Genomic DNA, 16,851 nt, shown 5'->3' on the forward strand with positions numbered 1-16,851 from the left:
ACTGAGCAACTGCTCTGGAGGAAAACATTTACCCACACTAACTATTCTCACTTTAAATACATGATCATGATATTCAAGTGTCCAGCAATTAGTATATATTTCCCTAGTCTGTTCATACTCTGTGTCTCCTTAGAAAGATAATTCCACCTTCTCCTCTCTTCTCATATTCCCAACAGCTCTAACCCACTCTTCCCTAATGACTTTGCCTTCCATTTCAATAAGAAAACTAAAGCAATTAAAAGAGAACTTTCAGAGATGTCACCATCACATCTACTCTCTTCCCAGCATCTGTACTGATACAGTGTGTTCCCTCTTTTTATTAAGATGAACGATTCATGCATCTGTCCACAGCCAATCCTTCCATTTGTGCTCTAGATCCTACTCCCACCTCTGTCTCTGAAGGACACTGCTCCAGCAACTCTTACCTCTCCTGTATCAACAATGTTCCCTCTTACTGACCATTCCCATGCCATTATCTCTCCTATCTTAAAACAAATAACAAACCTCTTTTGACCCCACTTTCTCTACCAGTTATTGCTTAATTTCTCTGCTCTCCTTTTTGGCAAAACTCATCTAAAGAACTGCCTACCTATCTCACACCATATACAAAAATGAACTCAAAATGGATCAAAGACCTAAATATAAGAGCTAAATCCATAAGTTCTTAGAAGAAATATGAGGGTAAATATTACCTTGGATTTGGCAATGGTTTGTTAGATACAACATCAAAAGCACAAGCAACAAAAGAAAGAATAGATAAATTGGATTTCATCAAATTAAAAATTCTGTGCATCAAAGAACACTATCAAGAAAATCCAAAGAATGGAAGAAAGTATTTGTTAATCATATATCTGATAAAGGTTTAATATCCAGAATATATAAAGAACTTCTAAAACTCAACAAGAAAGAGAAACAACCACTTAAAAATTGGACCAAGGATTTAAGTAGTAGGCATTTCTCTGAAGAAGATATACATATTGCCAACAAGGACATAAAAAGATGCTCAACATCATTAGTCTTTAGAGAAACGCAAATGAGAACCAGAGTGAGATACCACTTCATACCTACTAGGATGGCAAAAACAATAACAGACAATAACAAGTGCTGACAAGGATGTAGAGAAATTGGAACACTTATAATTACTGGTGGCAATGTAAAATGGTACAGCTACTGTGGAAATTAGTTTGGTGGTTCCACAGTAAGTTTACAGAATTATTATATGACCCAGAAATTCCACTCCTGGAGACCCAAGAGAACTGAAAACAAGTGTTCAAACAAAAACTTATACATGAATGTTCATAGTGGCACTATTCCCAATAGCCAAAAGGTGAAAACAACTCAAAATGTCCATCAACTGATGCATGCACAAACAAAATGTAGTATATCCATATGATGCAATATTATTCAGGCATAAAAATGAAGTACCAATACATGGTACAACATGGATGAACTTTGAAAATATTATGCTAAGTGAAACAGGTCAGAAACAAAAGGCCACGTATTTTATGATTCTATTTATATGAAATATCCAAAACAGGCAAATCCATGGAGACAAAGTAGATTAGTGGTTACAAGGATTAGGGGAAGGGGAGAATGGGGAATGACTGCTTACTGGGTATGGGGTTTCCTTCTAGGGTGATGAAAATATTCTGTAAGTAGACAGTGGTGGTGGTTATACAACATTGTGAATGTACTAATAGTGTATTTCACCATTTTATATATATATATATATATATATATATATATATATATATATATATATAAAATATATACTTAAATATATATATATATATTTTAAAAAGAATCATCTATACTTATCCTCAATTCTTCTCTTCTCATTATGTCTTAAATCCACCCCAGTCAGGCTCTTCCCTGCATCACTCTACCAACACTAGCCTTTTCTAAGTGACTTAGAAAAGTCACTTTTCATCAGTGACTTCCATTTCACTATGGCAAATAGTCTATTCTTAACCCTCATCTTATTTGACCTATTAACAGCATCTGATACAACTGATCACATCATGTCCTTTCTTCCCCAGTTTTATTGAGATGTAACTGACGTATAACATTGCACAATGTGAACAAAGTGTACAATGTGATGATATAGGTATATGTTGCAAAATGATTACCACAGTAAGGTTCATTAACACATCCATCAACTTAAAGTTACCTTTTGTGTGTGTGTGTGCCCTTGTGTGTGTCTGTGGTGACAACTTTTAAGATCTACTCTCCTGGCAACTTTCAAGTATACAAAACAGTAAGTCCCCTACATACGAACAAGTTCCATAGTGAGAGCACGTTTGTAGTCCGATCTGTTTGTAAGTCCAACAAAGTTAGCCTAGGTACCCAACTAACACAATCGGCTATATAGTACCGTACTGTAATAGGTTTATAATACTTTTCACACAAATAATACATTAAAAAAACAAACACAAAAAATAAAGAAAACATTTTTAATCTTATAGTACAGTACCTTGAAAAGTACAGTAGTACAGTACAACAGCCGGCATCCAGGGGCTGGCATCGAGTGAACAGGCAAGAAGAGTTATTGACTGGAGGAGGGAGAAAAGGTGGGAGATGGCAGAGCTGAAGGATTGTCAGCAACAGGAGACAGAGGGCAAGCTGCAATGTCACTCACACGTGACGCTGAAGGAACGCACATTCGCATCCTTGAAAGTTCGCAACTTGAAGGTTCGTATGTAGGGGACTTGTTAACTTTTGCTAACTACAGCCAGCTACAGTGTATGCTGTACATTAGATCCCCAGAACTTATTCATCTCATAACTGTAAGTTTGTACTCTTTAACCACCTGCACCCATTTCCCCCCCACCCCAACACAGGCAACCACCAACTTACTCTGTTTCTGTGAGTTTAGTTTCGATGCTTCTATGTCTTAACATTCCTCATTTAAGTGAGCTCATACAGTATTTGTCTTTCTCTGTCTGACTTACTTCATTTAGCATAATGCCCTCAAGGTTCATCCATGTTGTTGCAAATGTCCTTCCATTTTTTTTTCTTTGGCCGCACCATGGCATGGCAGTAGGATCTTGGTTCCCCAACAAGGGATCGAAACTGTGCCCCCTGCAGTGGAAACGTGGAGTCTTAACCACTGGAGGAAGGAAGTCCCCAGGATTTCCTTCCTTTTCTATGGCTGAATAATATTCCTCTGTGTGTGTTGGAGGGGGGAGTAATACGCCACTTTCTGTATTTATTCATCTGTTGACAGGCACTTCCATGTTTCCATGTCTCGGCTGTTGCAAGTAATGCTGCAAAGAACTCGGGGGTAAAGATGCCTCTTCAAGACAGTAATTTCATTTACTTCAGAAATATTCCTGGGTCATATGGTAGCTCTATTTTTAATTTTCTGAAAAACCTCCATACTGTTTTCCATAGTGGCTGCACCAATTTACATTCCCACCAGTAGTGCACAGGGTTCTCTTTTCTCCACATCCTCATCAGCATTTGCTACCTCTTGTCTTTTTGATAAGAGCCATTCTAACAGGTGTGAGGTGGTATCTCACTGTGGTTTTGATTTGCATTTCCCCGATGATTAGTGATGTTGAGCACCTTCTCATGTACCTGTTGGCCATCTGTATGTCTTCTTTAGAAAAATATCTATTCAGGTCCTTTGGGTTATTTGTTTTTTCTACTACTGAGTTGTATAAGTTCATTATATATTTTGGATAATTAACCCTTTATCAGATACATGATTTACAAATATTTTCTGCCATTCCACAGGTTGCCTTTTCATTTTGATATTTCCTTTGCTGTGCCGAAACTTTTTAGTGTGATGCTGTCCCAATTATTTATTTTTGCTTTTGTTCCTTCTGCTTTTGGTGTCATATCCAAAAAATCATTGCCAAGAACAATGTCAAGGAGCTTCTCCCTTATGTTTTCTTCTACAAGTTTTACAGTTTCAGGCCTTACATTTAAGTCTAAGCCATTTCAAGTTAATTTTTGTGAGTGGTGTAAGACAGGGGACCTTGTATCCTTAAAATACCTTCTTCACTCAGCTTCCAGGACACCAACTCTTGTGGTTTGCATCCTAGATGGCCATTCCCATTTGCCTCTTCTCCCAGACCTCTTAATATTGTGTGGCCCAGGACTCAGTCTCTGGCATTCTTCTCTGTCTATACTCACTTCCTTGGTTATCTCATCCAGTCTCATGACTTTAAATGTCATCTCTACTGAGAAATTACTAAATTTATGTCTCTGGCTCAGTCTCTCTCTGGACTCCACTCATATATCCAACCCAGACTTCTATTTAAATACTAACTCAACACCTCCACTTGATGTCCAAAGACATGTCCAACACTGGTCTTGGGAACCTCCCACCTTGTTCACATCTAGTGTAATCCTGCTCCACTTGCAATCTTCCCCATTTCAGTCAATGGCCACTCCATCCTTCCCGTTCCAGGCCAAAAACCATGAACACACCTTTGATTTTTCTCTTTCTCTCACATGCTACATCCAAATCATCGGGAAACCTTCAGGCTCTACTGACCACTTCTCACCTCTTCCACTATTACGATCTTGGTCCCAATCACCACCATCTCTCAATCTGGATAATGGTGATTGCCTTCTAAATGGTCTCTGTGTTTTCTACCCTTGCTCTGTACAATCTGTTCTTGACTTGCCACCAGAATGATCATTTTATTTTTTAACAACTTTATTGAGGTATACTGATATACAATTAACTGTACATATTTAACATGTATAATTTGATAAGCAAAGTGATCCTTTTAAAACATCAAGTCAGGGGACTTCCCTGGTGGCGCAGTGGTTCAGAATCCGCCTGCCAATGCAGGGGACATGGGTTTCGATCCCTGGTCCAGGAAGATCCCACATGCTGCGGAGCTACTAAGCCCACGCGCCACAACTACTGAGCCCGCGTGACACAACTACTGAAGCCCACGCACCCTGGAGCCTGTGCTCTACAACAAAGAGAAGCCACCGCAATGAGAAGCCCATGCACCACAACGAAGAGTAGCCCCTGCTCGCTGCAACTAGAGAGAAAGCCCATGTGCAGCAACAAAGACCCAACGCAGCCAAAAATAAAAAATAAATAAATAAACAAAACAAAACAAAAAAAACACATCAAGTCAGATCATGCGTCTTCCTCAAAATCCTTCCATGGCTCCCCGTTTCCTTCAGAATAAAAGCCAAAGTTCCCAATATGGCCTACAAGATCCTATATAATTTACCTTAAAGTTACCTCTTTAACTTCACCTCCTATTACTTCCTACATTGACCACTGCACTCTGGCCACACTGGCCATTCTGTTGTTCCCTAAACATATCAGGCATACTCCCATCTTAGGGCCTTGGCACTGGCTGTCTAGAATGTTATTCTCCCAGATGTCCACTTGGCTAACCCTCACCTCCTCCAGTCCACTCAAGTATCTCCTTGACAAGGCCTACCTTGACATCCTTGTTTAAAACTGCAACCTGCACTTACTCCTGTACCCCCAGCTCCAGTACTCCCAACTTCCCTTATCCTCTTTTATGTATCCTTCGTGACTTTTATTACCTGCTAACACGTTATTTAATTTCTTATTTTTATTTAATTATTAGTGTCTGTCCTTGAGAATGAAAGCTAAGAAAGTAGGGATTTTTGTCTGTTTTGTTCACAGATATATCCCAGGTGCACAGAACAGTATCTGGCAAATAGTAGGCCCTCAATAAATATTTATTGGGTGAAATATTTGTTTAATGATAGCTTAGCTGGAACCAGGTCAAGAGGAACTTTAAATATTTGATCAAAATTATATTAAAGTCATGCACTGTTATGAATAATCTAGGTACAGTTGTAGAGTATGAACTTCCAGAAATTCAGGGCCCAAGAGCTAATCTGAATGGTCAGATTATAGGTCACTCACTGATCAAGCTCCTTTCTCTGGAGTAGGAATCCTGGGGAAAATTATACATGTTTGAAAGCAATACCTCTCCAGAGTTCCATCCCCTGGCACTAGGGATTTGCATAGGGTCAGCCTAGCCTCACATAACAGTGGTCAGATCTAACTCAAGTTTAGCCTTGAGGGGATGAAATTAAGCTGCCCTCCCAGTCTGCAATGGTACGAGACTATTTTTTTCGGAGGAAAGAAGGCTTCCGCATAGGCCAGCCCCCCCTACTATAAAGCTCTGCACTAAGGTTTTAATTCAAAGCTTCACCTAATAAAAGCAATACACCCTTCCATTTGTCATTAGTCATTTCATACATGCATCTTCCACAGGAACCTAGCAAACACAGGGTGAGGGGTGCGGCAGGCATGGGTGGGATTGATCTTGGGCAGAATTCAAGTATTCCAATGTGTTCTGGGCAAATACTATTTTAATATTGGGATAATATACCCCCAACTGCCACTCAATTTCTATGAAGAACAGGAAAAAATTTTAATGCTCCTAAAAAAAAGGAGTCTGGTTAGGGATTGCCAATAGGGTCTAAACAAAGGTTTTGACAGAAGAACTAGAAAGAAGGCAACATATAAAAGCCTCTAAAGAGGTTGATGGAGAGAACAGGCTATTGAATAGATGTGGAAATGAATGAAATGAAAAAGGCAAAGAAGACAAACAGGCTCCAACCTAAGTAAAGCCTCTTTGGAAGACAGTTTTTATTAGCATATAGAAAATATAAATGAAAAAAATAGGAAGAAATAAGATGTCAGAAATTCTATAAAATTTTATCAGTTTAAAATATATCATAAAGAAGTAAAATTGTAAGAGATCATCATTCTGGAAAAAATGTGATTTTATGAAATAATTTTATGCAATTATGTAACACTTGCATAGTTTTGATTTGCACTTAGGTGATTAAATGTAAGTAATAAATTTATTTATATATTATAAACACATCATAATAAATAAACAAATAAAACATACTTGAAACATTTTTACTTACAATGACACCAAAAGAATGGACTTTTCATGTACTTGGAAAGAAAATAGAAAGAATGACAGTGCACAGCTAACCTTAAGGAAAAAGGGGACAAAATCAGATATAACAACTTATAAAATATAATATCAATTTAATTATGAATCTGACTAAAAATCATTTCAAGTAAAATTTTAAAGTTTAATATAGCTTGTAGCTAGAAGGAAAATATATACACAACTCTAATGTGCATAATATTTTACTCAAATTTAATAATCAAAATATTTTGAAAAATAATTATTATAAAGCTATACCTAACCATCTACAACAAGTTCATTGAGTCTCAGTTATTAATAACAAAACTACTAAATAATCCAGACACAACAATCATACCTTCATCCTCCCTTGGAATCTCTGACAATTTAAATTAAAAAGCATGAAGGACAAGAAAGTCAAAATCTAAAACTGGCAAAGTAAATCCATTTTAGTGTTTTTAAAACGTGCACTTCAATAAAATATATTCAGTGTTCTATAAAGTAATCATTTGCTTTTTGGGATTTTAAATTAATAATTACTTAGATCTATTTTCAGGAGTTTATATTCTGCATATTAGACATTTATCTATATACATCCAATCTAGTTGCTCAAGCAAAAAACCTGGATCACTATCTTGTACATGCTATACATCCAATCCATCAGCAAATCCTACCTACACCATCTCCCAAATACAATATCCACTGACTTCTCTCCACTCGCCTCTGCTGATGGTGGCAGAGGAGTGGTCTAAGCCATGCCCATCTTCCTGTTGGACCACCGCAATAACCTCCCAATTGGTAATGCTCCTGCCCCCGACAATCCATTCTCCATTTAGCCCCCATATCAGATCATGTAATTTCCCTGTTTAAAATCCTCCAACAGCTTCCCATTACACTTAGAATAAAATGCAAACTCCTACATAATCTGGGTCCTGCCTTCCTCTTACTGTCTCCCTCACTCATTTCACACCAGCCACTTCATATTTGTCCCTTTAATGCTTCGAACATGCCAAATGTGTTCCTGCCTTGAGAAGAAACTTGCTTTTGTCAAGTCAGAGCCCAGATCTTCTTGTAATTGGTTCCTTCTGATCAATCAATCATTCAGTTCCAGGATGAAATGTCACTTCCCTAGAGAGGCCTTCCCTTACTCAATCTGAAGTAGTACCCCCGTAACCAAACTCCACCAGCCCTCTTTTCACATAATACTATTTTCTTCATAGTCCTCATCACTCCCAGATATTTTCCTGTTAACTGATTTATTTTGTTTATTGTTCTTCTCCTGCCACTAGCATGAATGTCCCCCAATTAAGAGAGGAGGGATATTAGCTGTCATTCATTTATATGCCAATTCCTAGAAGAGGACCTGACACATTAGAGGGCACTTAACAAATACTACTTGAAAAGATACAGATAAAAGTAACTTTGTTGCTATAGGTATATTAGTATTCATACTATCAATTACCTTAATTATAGACTTATATTAAGAAATAATTCAATCTAAATTGAAAGGAAAAAACACTTTAAAATAATTATAATGGGAAATGTTTTAAAGCTCTCAGAAGTATTCAATAAGAATTTAAAACATTATCAACAAAAATAAGTCATTAATATGTCTTTTTTATTTTTTAAACACAATGTCTGGTATTAAAACACAACAAACAAAATAAAATTAGGAAATTAAGAGAAAGAAAATGCTTTTTCTGCTTTATAATCCTAAAAGTAATCATCTCTAACACTGCTAGTTACCGAACTCTGAAATTCCATTCCATCATCTTTGAAATATACCTTTATTTAGCATGATAAATAACCATTTTACATAAGCTTGCAAATATTTCAAGTTAGGGCTACTGAAGACATCAGAATATTACTAACCATATCTCTCCTATTCTAAACATTCTATAGAATATTAACTATAGATGACTTACTATGATCAGAGTTCATTCACAGAATGAAACAACAGACATCGTCAATAAAATAGTAACTTTAAAAAAGAGGAACATGAATCTTTTTGCACTGTGGAACCAATAAGCACTTTTGAAATATTTGACTGACATGCTCTGTTCTGGCTTGTTTTTAGAATGCAATATAAATAAGTGGCAGTCCCAGAATTGAAACCCCAATTTCTAAAATGTTGTCCCTTTAGGGAATTTCCTGGCAGTCCAGTGGTTAGGACTCCGTACTTTCACTGCCGAGGGCCTGGGTTCAATCCCTGGTCAGGGACCTAAGATCTCACAAGCTGCGTGGCATGGCCAAAAATTTTTTAAAAATAATAAAAAATAAAAGGTTGTCCCCTTTATAAGTCCACTAAGACTGACTGTTTTCATAAACTAACTCTTCTTGATATTTTAAAAGGATATTCTTTAAATGTCATTTTATAGACCAAGGTACACAGGAACAAATTCTAAATACCACAGAAACACAACCAGGAGGAATCTGTAAACCCACGCAGAGAAACGCTAAAATATAAAATATATACCCAATCCATGTTCCAACGGATACAAGTCATGCTCCTAAAACAGAGGTCTGTTCCCTCTCCTTCTCCAAAATCTTTTTTGCTCCTCTTGCACACAAATCAGACTCCAAATTTTTCAGCCCAGCATTCAAGCTCTTACATAATTTGATTCTTTCTGACTCTTCTCTCTCACTATATCCTCTCCTAACCTCAACACACACATACCCACATAAAAGTTACACAAATTTCATTGGTTAATAGCTGTTCCCAGATCATTCCCTATCCTTTCCCACATCTGTACCTTCAAGCGCTTCCTCCTGTCTCAAACTCTCCTGTTATATAACCACCTATTCCAAATCTTGCCCAGCTTTCAAAATTCGGCTCTGATTCCACTTGCTTTAAGAAATAGTCTAAAATCTGCCCTCAAAGTAATATCTCCTTTTCCCATACTATCACAGCACTCCACTGTACCTGACAGAACTTAATACCATCTGCTTTATAGCATAATAATTTAAACATGTCTATCACCACTGTTTTCTTCTTTGTATTCCCTCACTGACCACCACAAATAAATTAAATAGTTGTTGAATTAAACTGAAAGATTCTGATTGCTCAGCCTAGTGCAAAACAGTACCTGTCAGACACTCAGTAAGTGTTTGCCAAATAAATGAATGTCTTATGTCTCAATCCAATAAATCCTGTTCAAAGCAGGAAAATAATTATCTGTATTTTTAAAAGATCAATTGCAGCAAGAATTAAGTATCTAAAGTAATGAGAAACTTACCAGAGTAAATTTGAATCCTTTGGGAGAGGGGTGAAGTGTCAATTTTATACATGCTGGAAGCAGGCTCAAAAATGTAAAACAAAAGCTAAAAAATTAATAAAAATTAAACATTTGTTTTCTCTATAAAGGTATATAGCTAAAACAAAGAAACAATTTTTTAATGTAAGGATCACATTACTTATCAACTTAAGTTGATTTCAAATTAAAGTTTTTTATGTATTAATAATAAATTCAAGACCAAATAACATTTTAATAAAATCCATACACTGAAATATGTACACACTTTAATATATACATGATTATATAAAATAGAACAAAATATTATAGAACTAAATATTGTTTATTTTTTTTAGTATTTAGTATCAATTATGGAAAAGATACAAAGATAGCTAAAAGTCAATTATCAAACACTCAAACAAGAAAACATAACCAGGTATAAAGAGACAATGCTATATTTGTAACACAAACATTCATAAAAGTTACTCACAAGAGAACCTCTTTGGCCCTCAATTTCACAAAAGTTGATTATCTGATTTTCAAGCCCATAGTAAATCAGAAAGAACAAGCTAGAAAGGGAGTGGGAAGCTGCTAGAGCTTCTCCTTGTGATGGTTGATGGGCAAGGAGGAAAAAAGAACTCAACAAGCAGAGCAGTCTGGAGCCACTTAGTACCAAGGCAAACAGTCTTTGAAAGCCCTGAAAACAAGTATTATAATGCAAAACAATAACTAATTTTCCCACTTGCGGTGGCTTTGTGGCTTCAGCTTGACTAGTCTGCTTCCTGCTACGGTGGGCTACAAAGGATACTCTCCAACCAAAAGAACTGGAGGAAAGAGAAAGGCAGCACACACACACACACACACCTCCCAGTTATTCAAACACTAATGTTGGTGCTGCTGTGAAGAGATCTGCAGATGTAATTAAAGTCCCTATTCGATTGATTTTAAGTTATTCAAAAGGGTTTGGCCTTGGGTGGGGCCTGAATCACTTGGAAGCCCTTTAAAAGAAGGCTTAGGCCTTCCCTGAGATCAGACTCCAAACAGCAGTGGGGTCACTACAGCTCTTCCTTCCCTCTAGATAGCCCCTCCTGAATGTCTGTCTTGTGGACTGGCATTCAGTTTGCTTAGCCAGCCCCCCACAACTGTATAAGCCAATTCCTCATAATAAATTCACACACACATACACACACACAGTGATCTCCTACTCATTCTCCTTCTCTGGTCGCCCCTGACTGATACACCTCTGAAAATTATGACTCTTCAAGGTTATGTTAAATCATGTTTAATATATTGTTTAAGGAAGACGGAAGTAGGTAACAATAACTTTCACATAAAATGTTTCAAATAAAAGAGTTCTGTTATACAGAGCAATGAGTTTACATTATGTGGAATATTCACTAATGAAGACCACCTTACTCTCTATGATGCCAGATAAATGAGGTATTGCCATGACACTTTTAGAGTAGCTTATAAAACACTATATACAAACTTGGTGTCTCTTACCTGATCATTATCTGGATGTGATGTGGCAAAATATCCCTGATCTTCAGAAAGACACTGAAGGTGCACCAAATATTGGCTACTTTATCCTTAAAAGAAATTTGTTAGTTTTACATTCTAGTATAATTAAAAGAAATATTAAACTCCATGAAGTACAGCCCATAATCTCTAAATAGATAAACTTTTGGGTCATGAGAAGCGCTTGTTCACAATTTCATAACTAAGTTGATTAAACTCTCTAAGGAACACATACACACACACATTTTTCGCAATAGGAGGTGATCTAGCCAACCATAATTTAGATGCGCCCAAGAAATACTTAATATTTTTCAAAGAGCAGCACATTATTCCTAAATACTGAAGTTATTCATCTTTGGAAATTTTTCTAAGAAATCTTTACTTCCTCTAATGTAGAACACATATTGTTTGACCCATTTTACCACACACCTGAAATCAGAGTAATCTATTAGCTAATCTCCAAAATATACAAACAGCTCATGGAGCTCAATATCAAAAAAACAAACACCCCAATTAAAAAATGGGCGGAAGACCTAAATAGACATTTCACCAAAGAAGACATACAGATGGCCAAGAGGCACATGAAAAGATGCTCAACATCACTAATTATTACAGAAATGCAAATCAAAACTACAATGAGGTATCACCTCACACCAGTCAGAATGGCCATCATCAAAAAACCTACAAACAGTAAATGCTAGAGAGGGTGTGGAGAAAAGCGACACCTGTTGCACTGTTGGTGGGAATGTAAATTGATACAGCCACTGTGGAGAACAGTATGGAGGTTCCTTAAAAAACTAAAAGTAGAACTACCATATGACCCATCAATCCCACTACCGGTCATATACCCAGAGAAGACCATAATTCAAAAGAACACATGTACCCCAATGTTCATTGCAACACTATTTACAGTAGCCAAGACATGGAAACACCCTAAATATCCAACGACAGATGAATGGATAAAGAAGATACATATATACAATGGAATATTACTCAGCTATAAAAAGGAATGAAATTGGGTCATTTGTAAAGTTGTGGATGGACCTAGAGTCTGTCATACAGAGTGAAGTAAGCCAGAAAGAGAAAAACAAATACTGTATATTAACACATATATGTGGAATCTAGAAAAATGGTACAGATGAACCTATTTGCAGGGCAGGAATAGAGACATAGACATAGAGAACGGACATGTGGACACAGGGGGGGGAAGGGGAGGGTGGGACGAATTGGGAGATTAGGATTGACATATATACACTACCATGTGTAAAACAGATGGCTAGTGGGAATATGCTATAAAGCACAGGAAGCTCAGCTCAGTGCTCTGTGATGACCTAGATGGGTGGGATTGTGGGAAAGAGGTACAAGGGGGAGGGGATATAGGTATACATATAGCTGATTCACTTCACTGTACAACAGAAACTAACACAACATTGTAAAGCAATTATACTCCAATTAAAAATAAATAAATAAATAAAAAGAAAGTAACTATCACCGGCAACTGTACCATCCTACCTCCCTCTGTCGGGCCAATGAAACTGCTCTTCAGATTTTGAGGGCAACAAGTGAATGTAGGTAACCAACAGCACCATCAAAAGTGTATGACACTCATTTTTATAATTATCATGATAAATACCATTTCTGAAATATTGGGTTAGCCAAAAAGTTCATTTAGGTTTTCTGTAAAATATTATGGAAAACCCCGAATAAACTTTTTGGCCAACCCAATAGAAGGCAAGGCAAATAACCAGGCAGCTTACATGGAGAACTAAACTTTTCTTTATATAGGTATTAAGGTTAGAGGATATATAAAGAAGTTAGGAGCACAATCCTCAAAGTACAAATTACAGCTCTGCCATGCAAAAGCTATATGAATCTGACCTCAGTTTTCTGATCTGTAAAGTGGGTATAACAGCTACTTCAGCACTATGGTTAAGGATCAAATAAAATTACATGTGAAGTGCCTGGTACCTAGTAAGAAAGTGGTGGTGATATCAATAGTGATTATTTATGATTATCAGTACTATCACTATCATCATCCCCATTGACATACAGGGCACACATTTCTGTTCCTTCACAACACCAAATTCTTTCTTAGTCTCTTTCAAAATGCTGGTTCCATCCTCCCACAGAGCCACTGAAAGATACTCTATAGCATTTCATATACTCAAAAAGATATATATGCTTTTCTAATTCTTTTTAAAAGAAATGTTTATTCAAAAGCAAATTATCTATAAATATGTTGTCTCTGTCTAACTTTATTAAAAGACCGTTTTGTTTCCGAAAAATGGTTTGTTTAATTTAATTACTAACTCTAAATCAAATTATCCATGCAATAAAAATTTAACAAGAGTGATTAAGCTGGCATTAAATGAAATGAAATGAATGATTCTCATTAAAAATTACTATGGATGAAAGCTATATACCTCATAAGGAATTATGAGATCTTTCTGAAGCAAACATGATTATTAGTTTAATAAATAATTTCCTAGGACTAAAAAGAGAATATAAACCAAAAAAACCACAAAGCTGTTACCTTTGTAGCTGCAACTTCTCATGCTGTCTTTCATCATGAACCCTATTTCATTAGAAAAATGTATAACTGAATTATGGACCTCATGATGGCATAAATATTACCTATTTGTACAATGTACTGGAAAATGCCAGATAAGCTATAGCTTATGTGCCGGATTAAATAACTGGCAAGGAATGACTGCAGGAGGAGAGCAGCTGAAGTGCTTCTACATGAAATCCCCAAAGGTCACAGGGAAGGTACTGTAACAGAAAGGAGCGAGAGAAAAGTTTTTAAACATGCCTCAAATAATCCACGATCAACTGGAAAGAGTCTTCTTAGAACTTGCAGGGTTTGTTCCCTTTCTGTAAAGAATGGCAGCCAGCAGAGAATGAAGGAAGCCACAACAGTACAAGCCAGTTTAATCAACAACACAAGCCTAGAACAAAAACAAAGGGAACCGGTAAGATAGGGAGAGGTTAGTAATTCTGAGAAATTAATCTGCGTCTCATTACTATAAATATAATAAATGCAAATGTATAGTAATGATAAATCTATGCCACCAGTACAGGTTTAAGATGAGAGTCTACTTAAATCAGAGTTAAGACATTCACAACTATTAAGATGTGCAATTCCCCAACAAGAAGACTATCACCATCCTTCTTAACATTTAACTTAGATGCCATTCCTATGCAGCTATGAAGAAAAATGTCAAATTGGGATGTATTTCTAATAAGTATATAATGTAATATGCTCTAAAGGGATGAAATCCTATAGCAATGTTCTAACAAGCTAATTCACATTACCTCCAGTAAATATACATCGATCAAAATATTTCTCTAGTTAGGAAGATTTAAAATACAATAATATAGAACATGACTTGATCTCTCTTTCCATTTACTCCATAGCCACCAACACATTAATAAGAAATCACCAAAAGGCAAAGGTAAGTATGCCAAATAAATTATCTGAAGTAATTTTTTGAATACTGTTGTTTAAAAGCCACTCACCCCTTTCCTTTGAGGCCTTTCTTAAAACACTTGCCAAGTAAAAAACAAAAAAATGGCAAGGAGTGGTAAAGTTCCATCTGCTTATAATTTATAGCTAAGCAAAATGCCAGGGACCCCAGCAGGTCCCAGTCGTAAGATACTCCAAGAACACCCCACAAGGCAAAGCCGAGACTCACAGAATTATATATGTTCCTGTGTCAAGGAATTAGCTCAATAATTAAAAGAGATAGATTTTGCATTTTATAGAACATTTTTCTTATGTGATTTTGTAATAATATATTATAACGAAAATGATTTCTAAATAAAAGCTGAAAGTATTGAGTTGTTAAACAAATTTCAAATTATATATAGTGGCTTCAAATATATTAAATCTACTACTAAACAGAGCAACTGATTTGTTTAGGTTTAAAAGAGCTCTAAATAGTTAACACATAGCTTTGTTTTCTGCTACGCTATTTCACAATATTACTATAACACATACCAAAATCAATGCTCCAAAAGTTAAAAACAAACACCAAACTTACTGATATCACTATTTTTCCTCTATAATATGCATCAATAATATAAATTAATATATGTGCTTGATTAGAAACTAATAACACTGTTATATGAAAACAATATCACAACTAGATTTTCAGTTGAAAAAGGTGAGCTGAGTACTCATGTTTACCTCCTCTCCTTCCTGAGACCCCCTTAAAATGATAGGGAATTTTTTAAAGTATAAATTCACAGCCATAAAGAGAACAGGAAGATGCATTACAAGAGATGAAGATTTCAACACATTTCTAGAAGATGGAAAGAGGACACTGAAGTGGCAACAAATAAAATAAACTAGAAGGAGCCACAGCTTAGTGAATGCACAGAGGAAGCTCCGGCTGGCAAGGAGCCAATCCACCCTGCAGGCCCCCAGAGAATTCTGGAAACAAGCAGGTTGGAGTGCTTGAGTATGTTGAAGAGAAAACAAGAGGATTCACTGAAAATTCCTAGATGGAGATGTCAAATCCCACCTCACTCCTTTGCAAAGATTATCTGGCAGCCAAAACATTTACTACCAGGCAACAAAAGAAGGAATATTTCTCCAAAGAAATGGAATAAACTATCTGGGCAACTAATGTAGAAGTCAACACTATAGTGCAAATTCCTCCACATTGTGACATTTAAGGATCCCAGAGTACTGGCCAGAATCCTGCCATGTACCCTATAGTGGACCAAATGTATAGAAAGCTCACATGCAGCTTTCTCTTCTGCCTTATTCTTAGAATAAATACACCAGGATCAAATAGACATATAAGGAACACCTATGACAGAAAAAGGACCAAAGTGAAGAGGAGAAAAGACTGACCCTAGGAGAATGGAAATAATTCAGGGAACAGTGGGGGAAAAAAAAGAGTAAACTGAAATTTAAGATATTAAATGCTTAACAGAACAAATGAAATTTAATAGAAGTGTTACTCATAAAGCAAGACAGTCTTCAAAACTGTAAAACAAAATGACAAAGAGATGCTCAAGATGGAGCTGAAAGATCTAATATCTGTCTAATAAGCTCAAGAAAGAAGGGAGAGAATTAAAAAAAATAATTTATGAGAATTTCCCAGAACTGAAGAACATGAGTCTTCAAAATGAATGACCCATAGTGTCCAAAACAACTGTCAAAAATACCTTTGCCCAAACAAATC

The 16,851-nt window shown here is 36.3% G+C and overlaps 1 protein-coding gene across 1 annotated transcript in view; it reads right to left on the reverse strand.

Moving 5' to 3' along the window:
• The window catches only part of ALG6 (ALG6 alpha-1,3-glucosyltransferase), a 56,189-nt gene that overhangs the window by 10,040 nt on the left and 29,298 nt on the right, over positions 1–16,851 (reverse strand). The window contains exons 8-12 of the mRNA XM_082360048.1: positions 15,176–15,367; positions 14,469–14,604; positions 11,642–11,727; positions 10,142–10,226; positions 6,898–6,968 (exon numbers count right to left, since the gene is read on the reverse strand). Of these exons, the coding sequence (XP_082216174.1) occupies positions 6,898–6,968; positions 10,142–10,226; positions 11,642–11,727; positions 14,469–14,604; positions 15,176–15,367 (570 nt within the window). The remainder of the gene's footprint in view (positions 1–6,897; positions 6,969–10,141; positions 10,227–11,641; positions 11,728–14,468; positions 14,605–15,175; positions 15,368–16,851) is intronic.

Source organism: Balaenoptera borealis (assembly GCF_965194805.1).
Source record: "Balaenoptera borealis genome assembly, chromosome: 1".
Classification (NCBI taxonomy): Eukaryota; Metazoa; Chordata; class Mammalia; order Artiodactyla; family Balaenopteridae; genus Balaenoptera; species Balaenoptera borealis.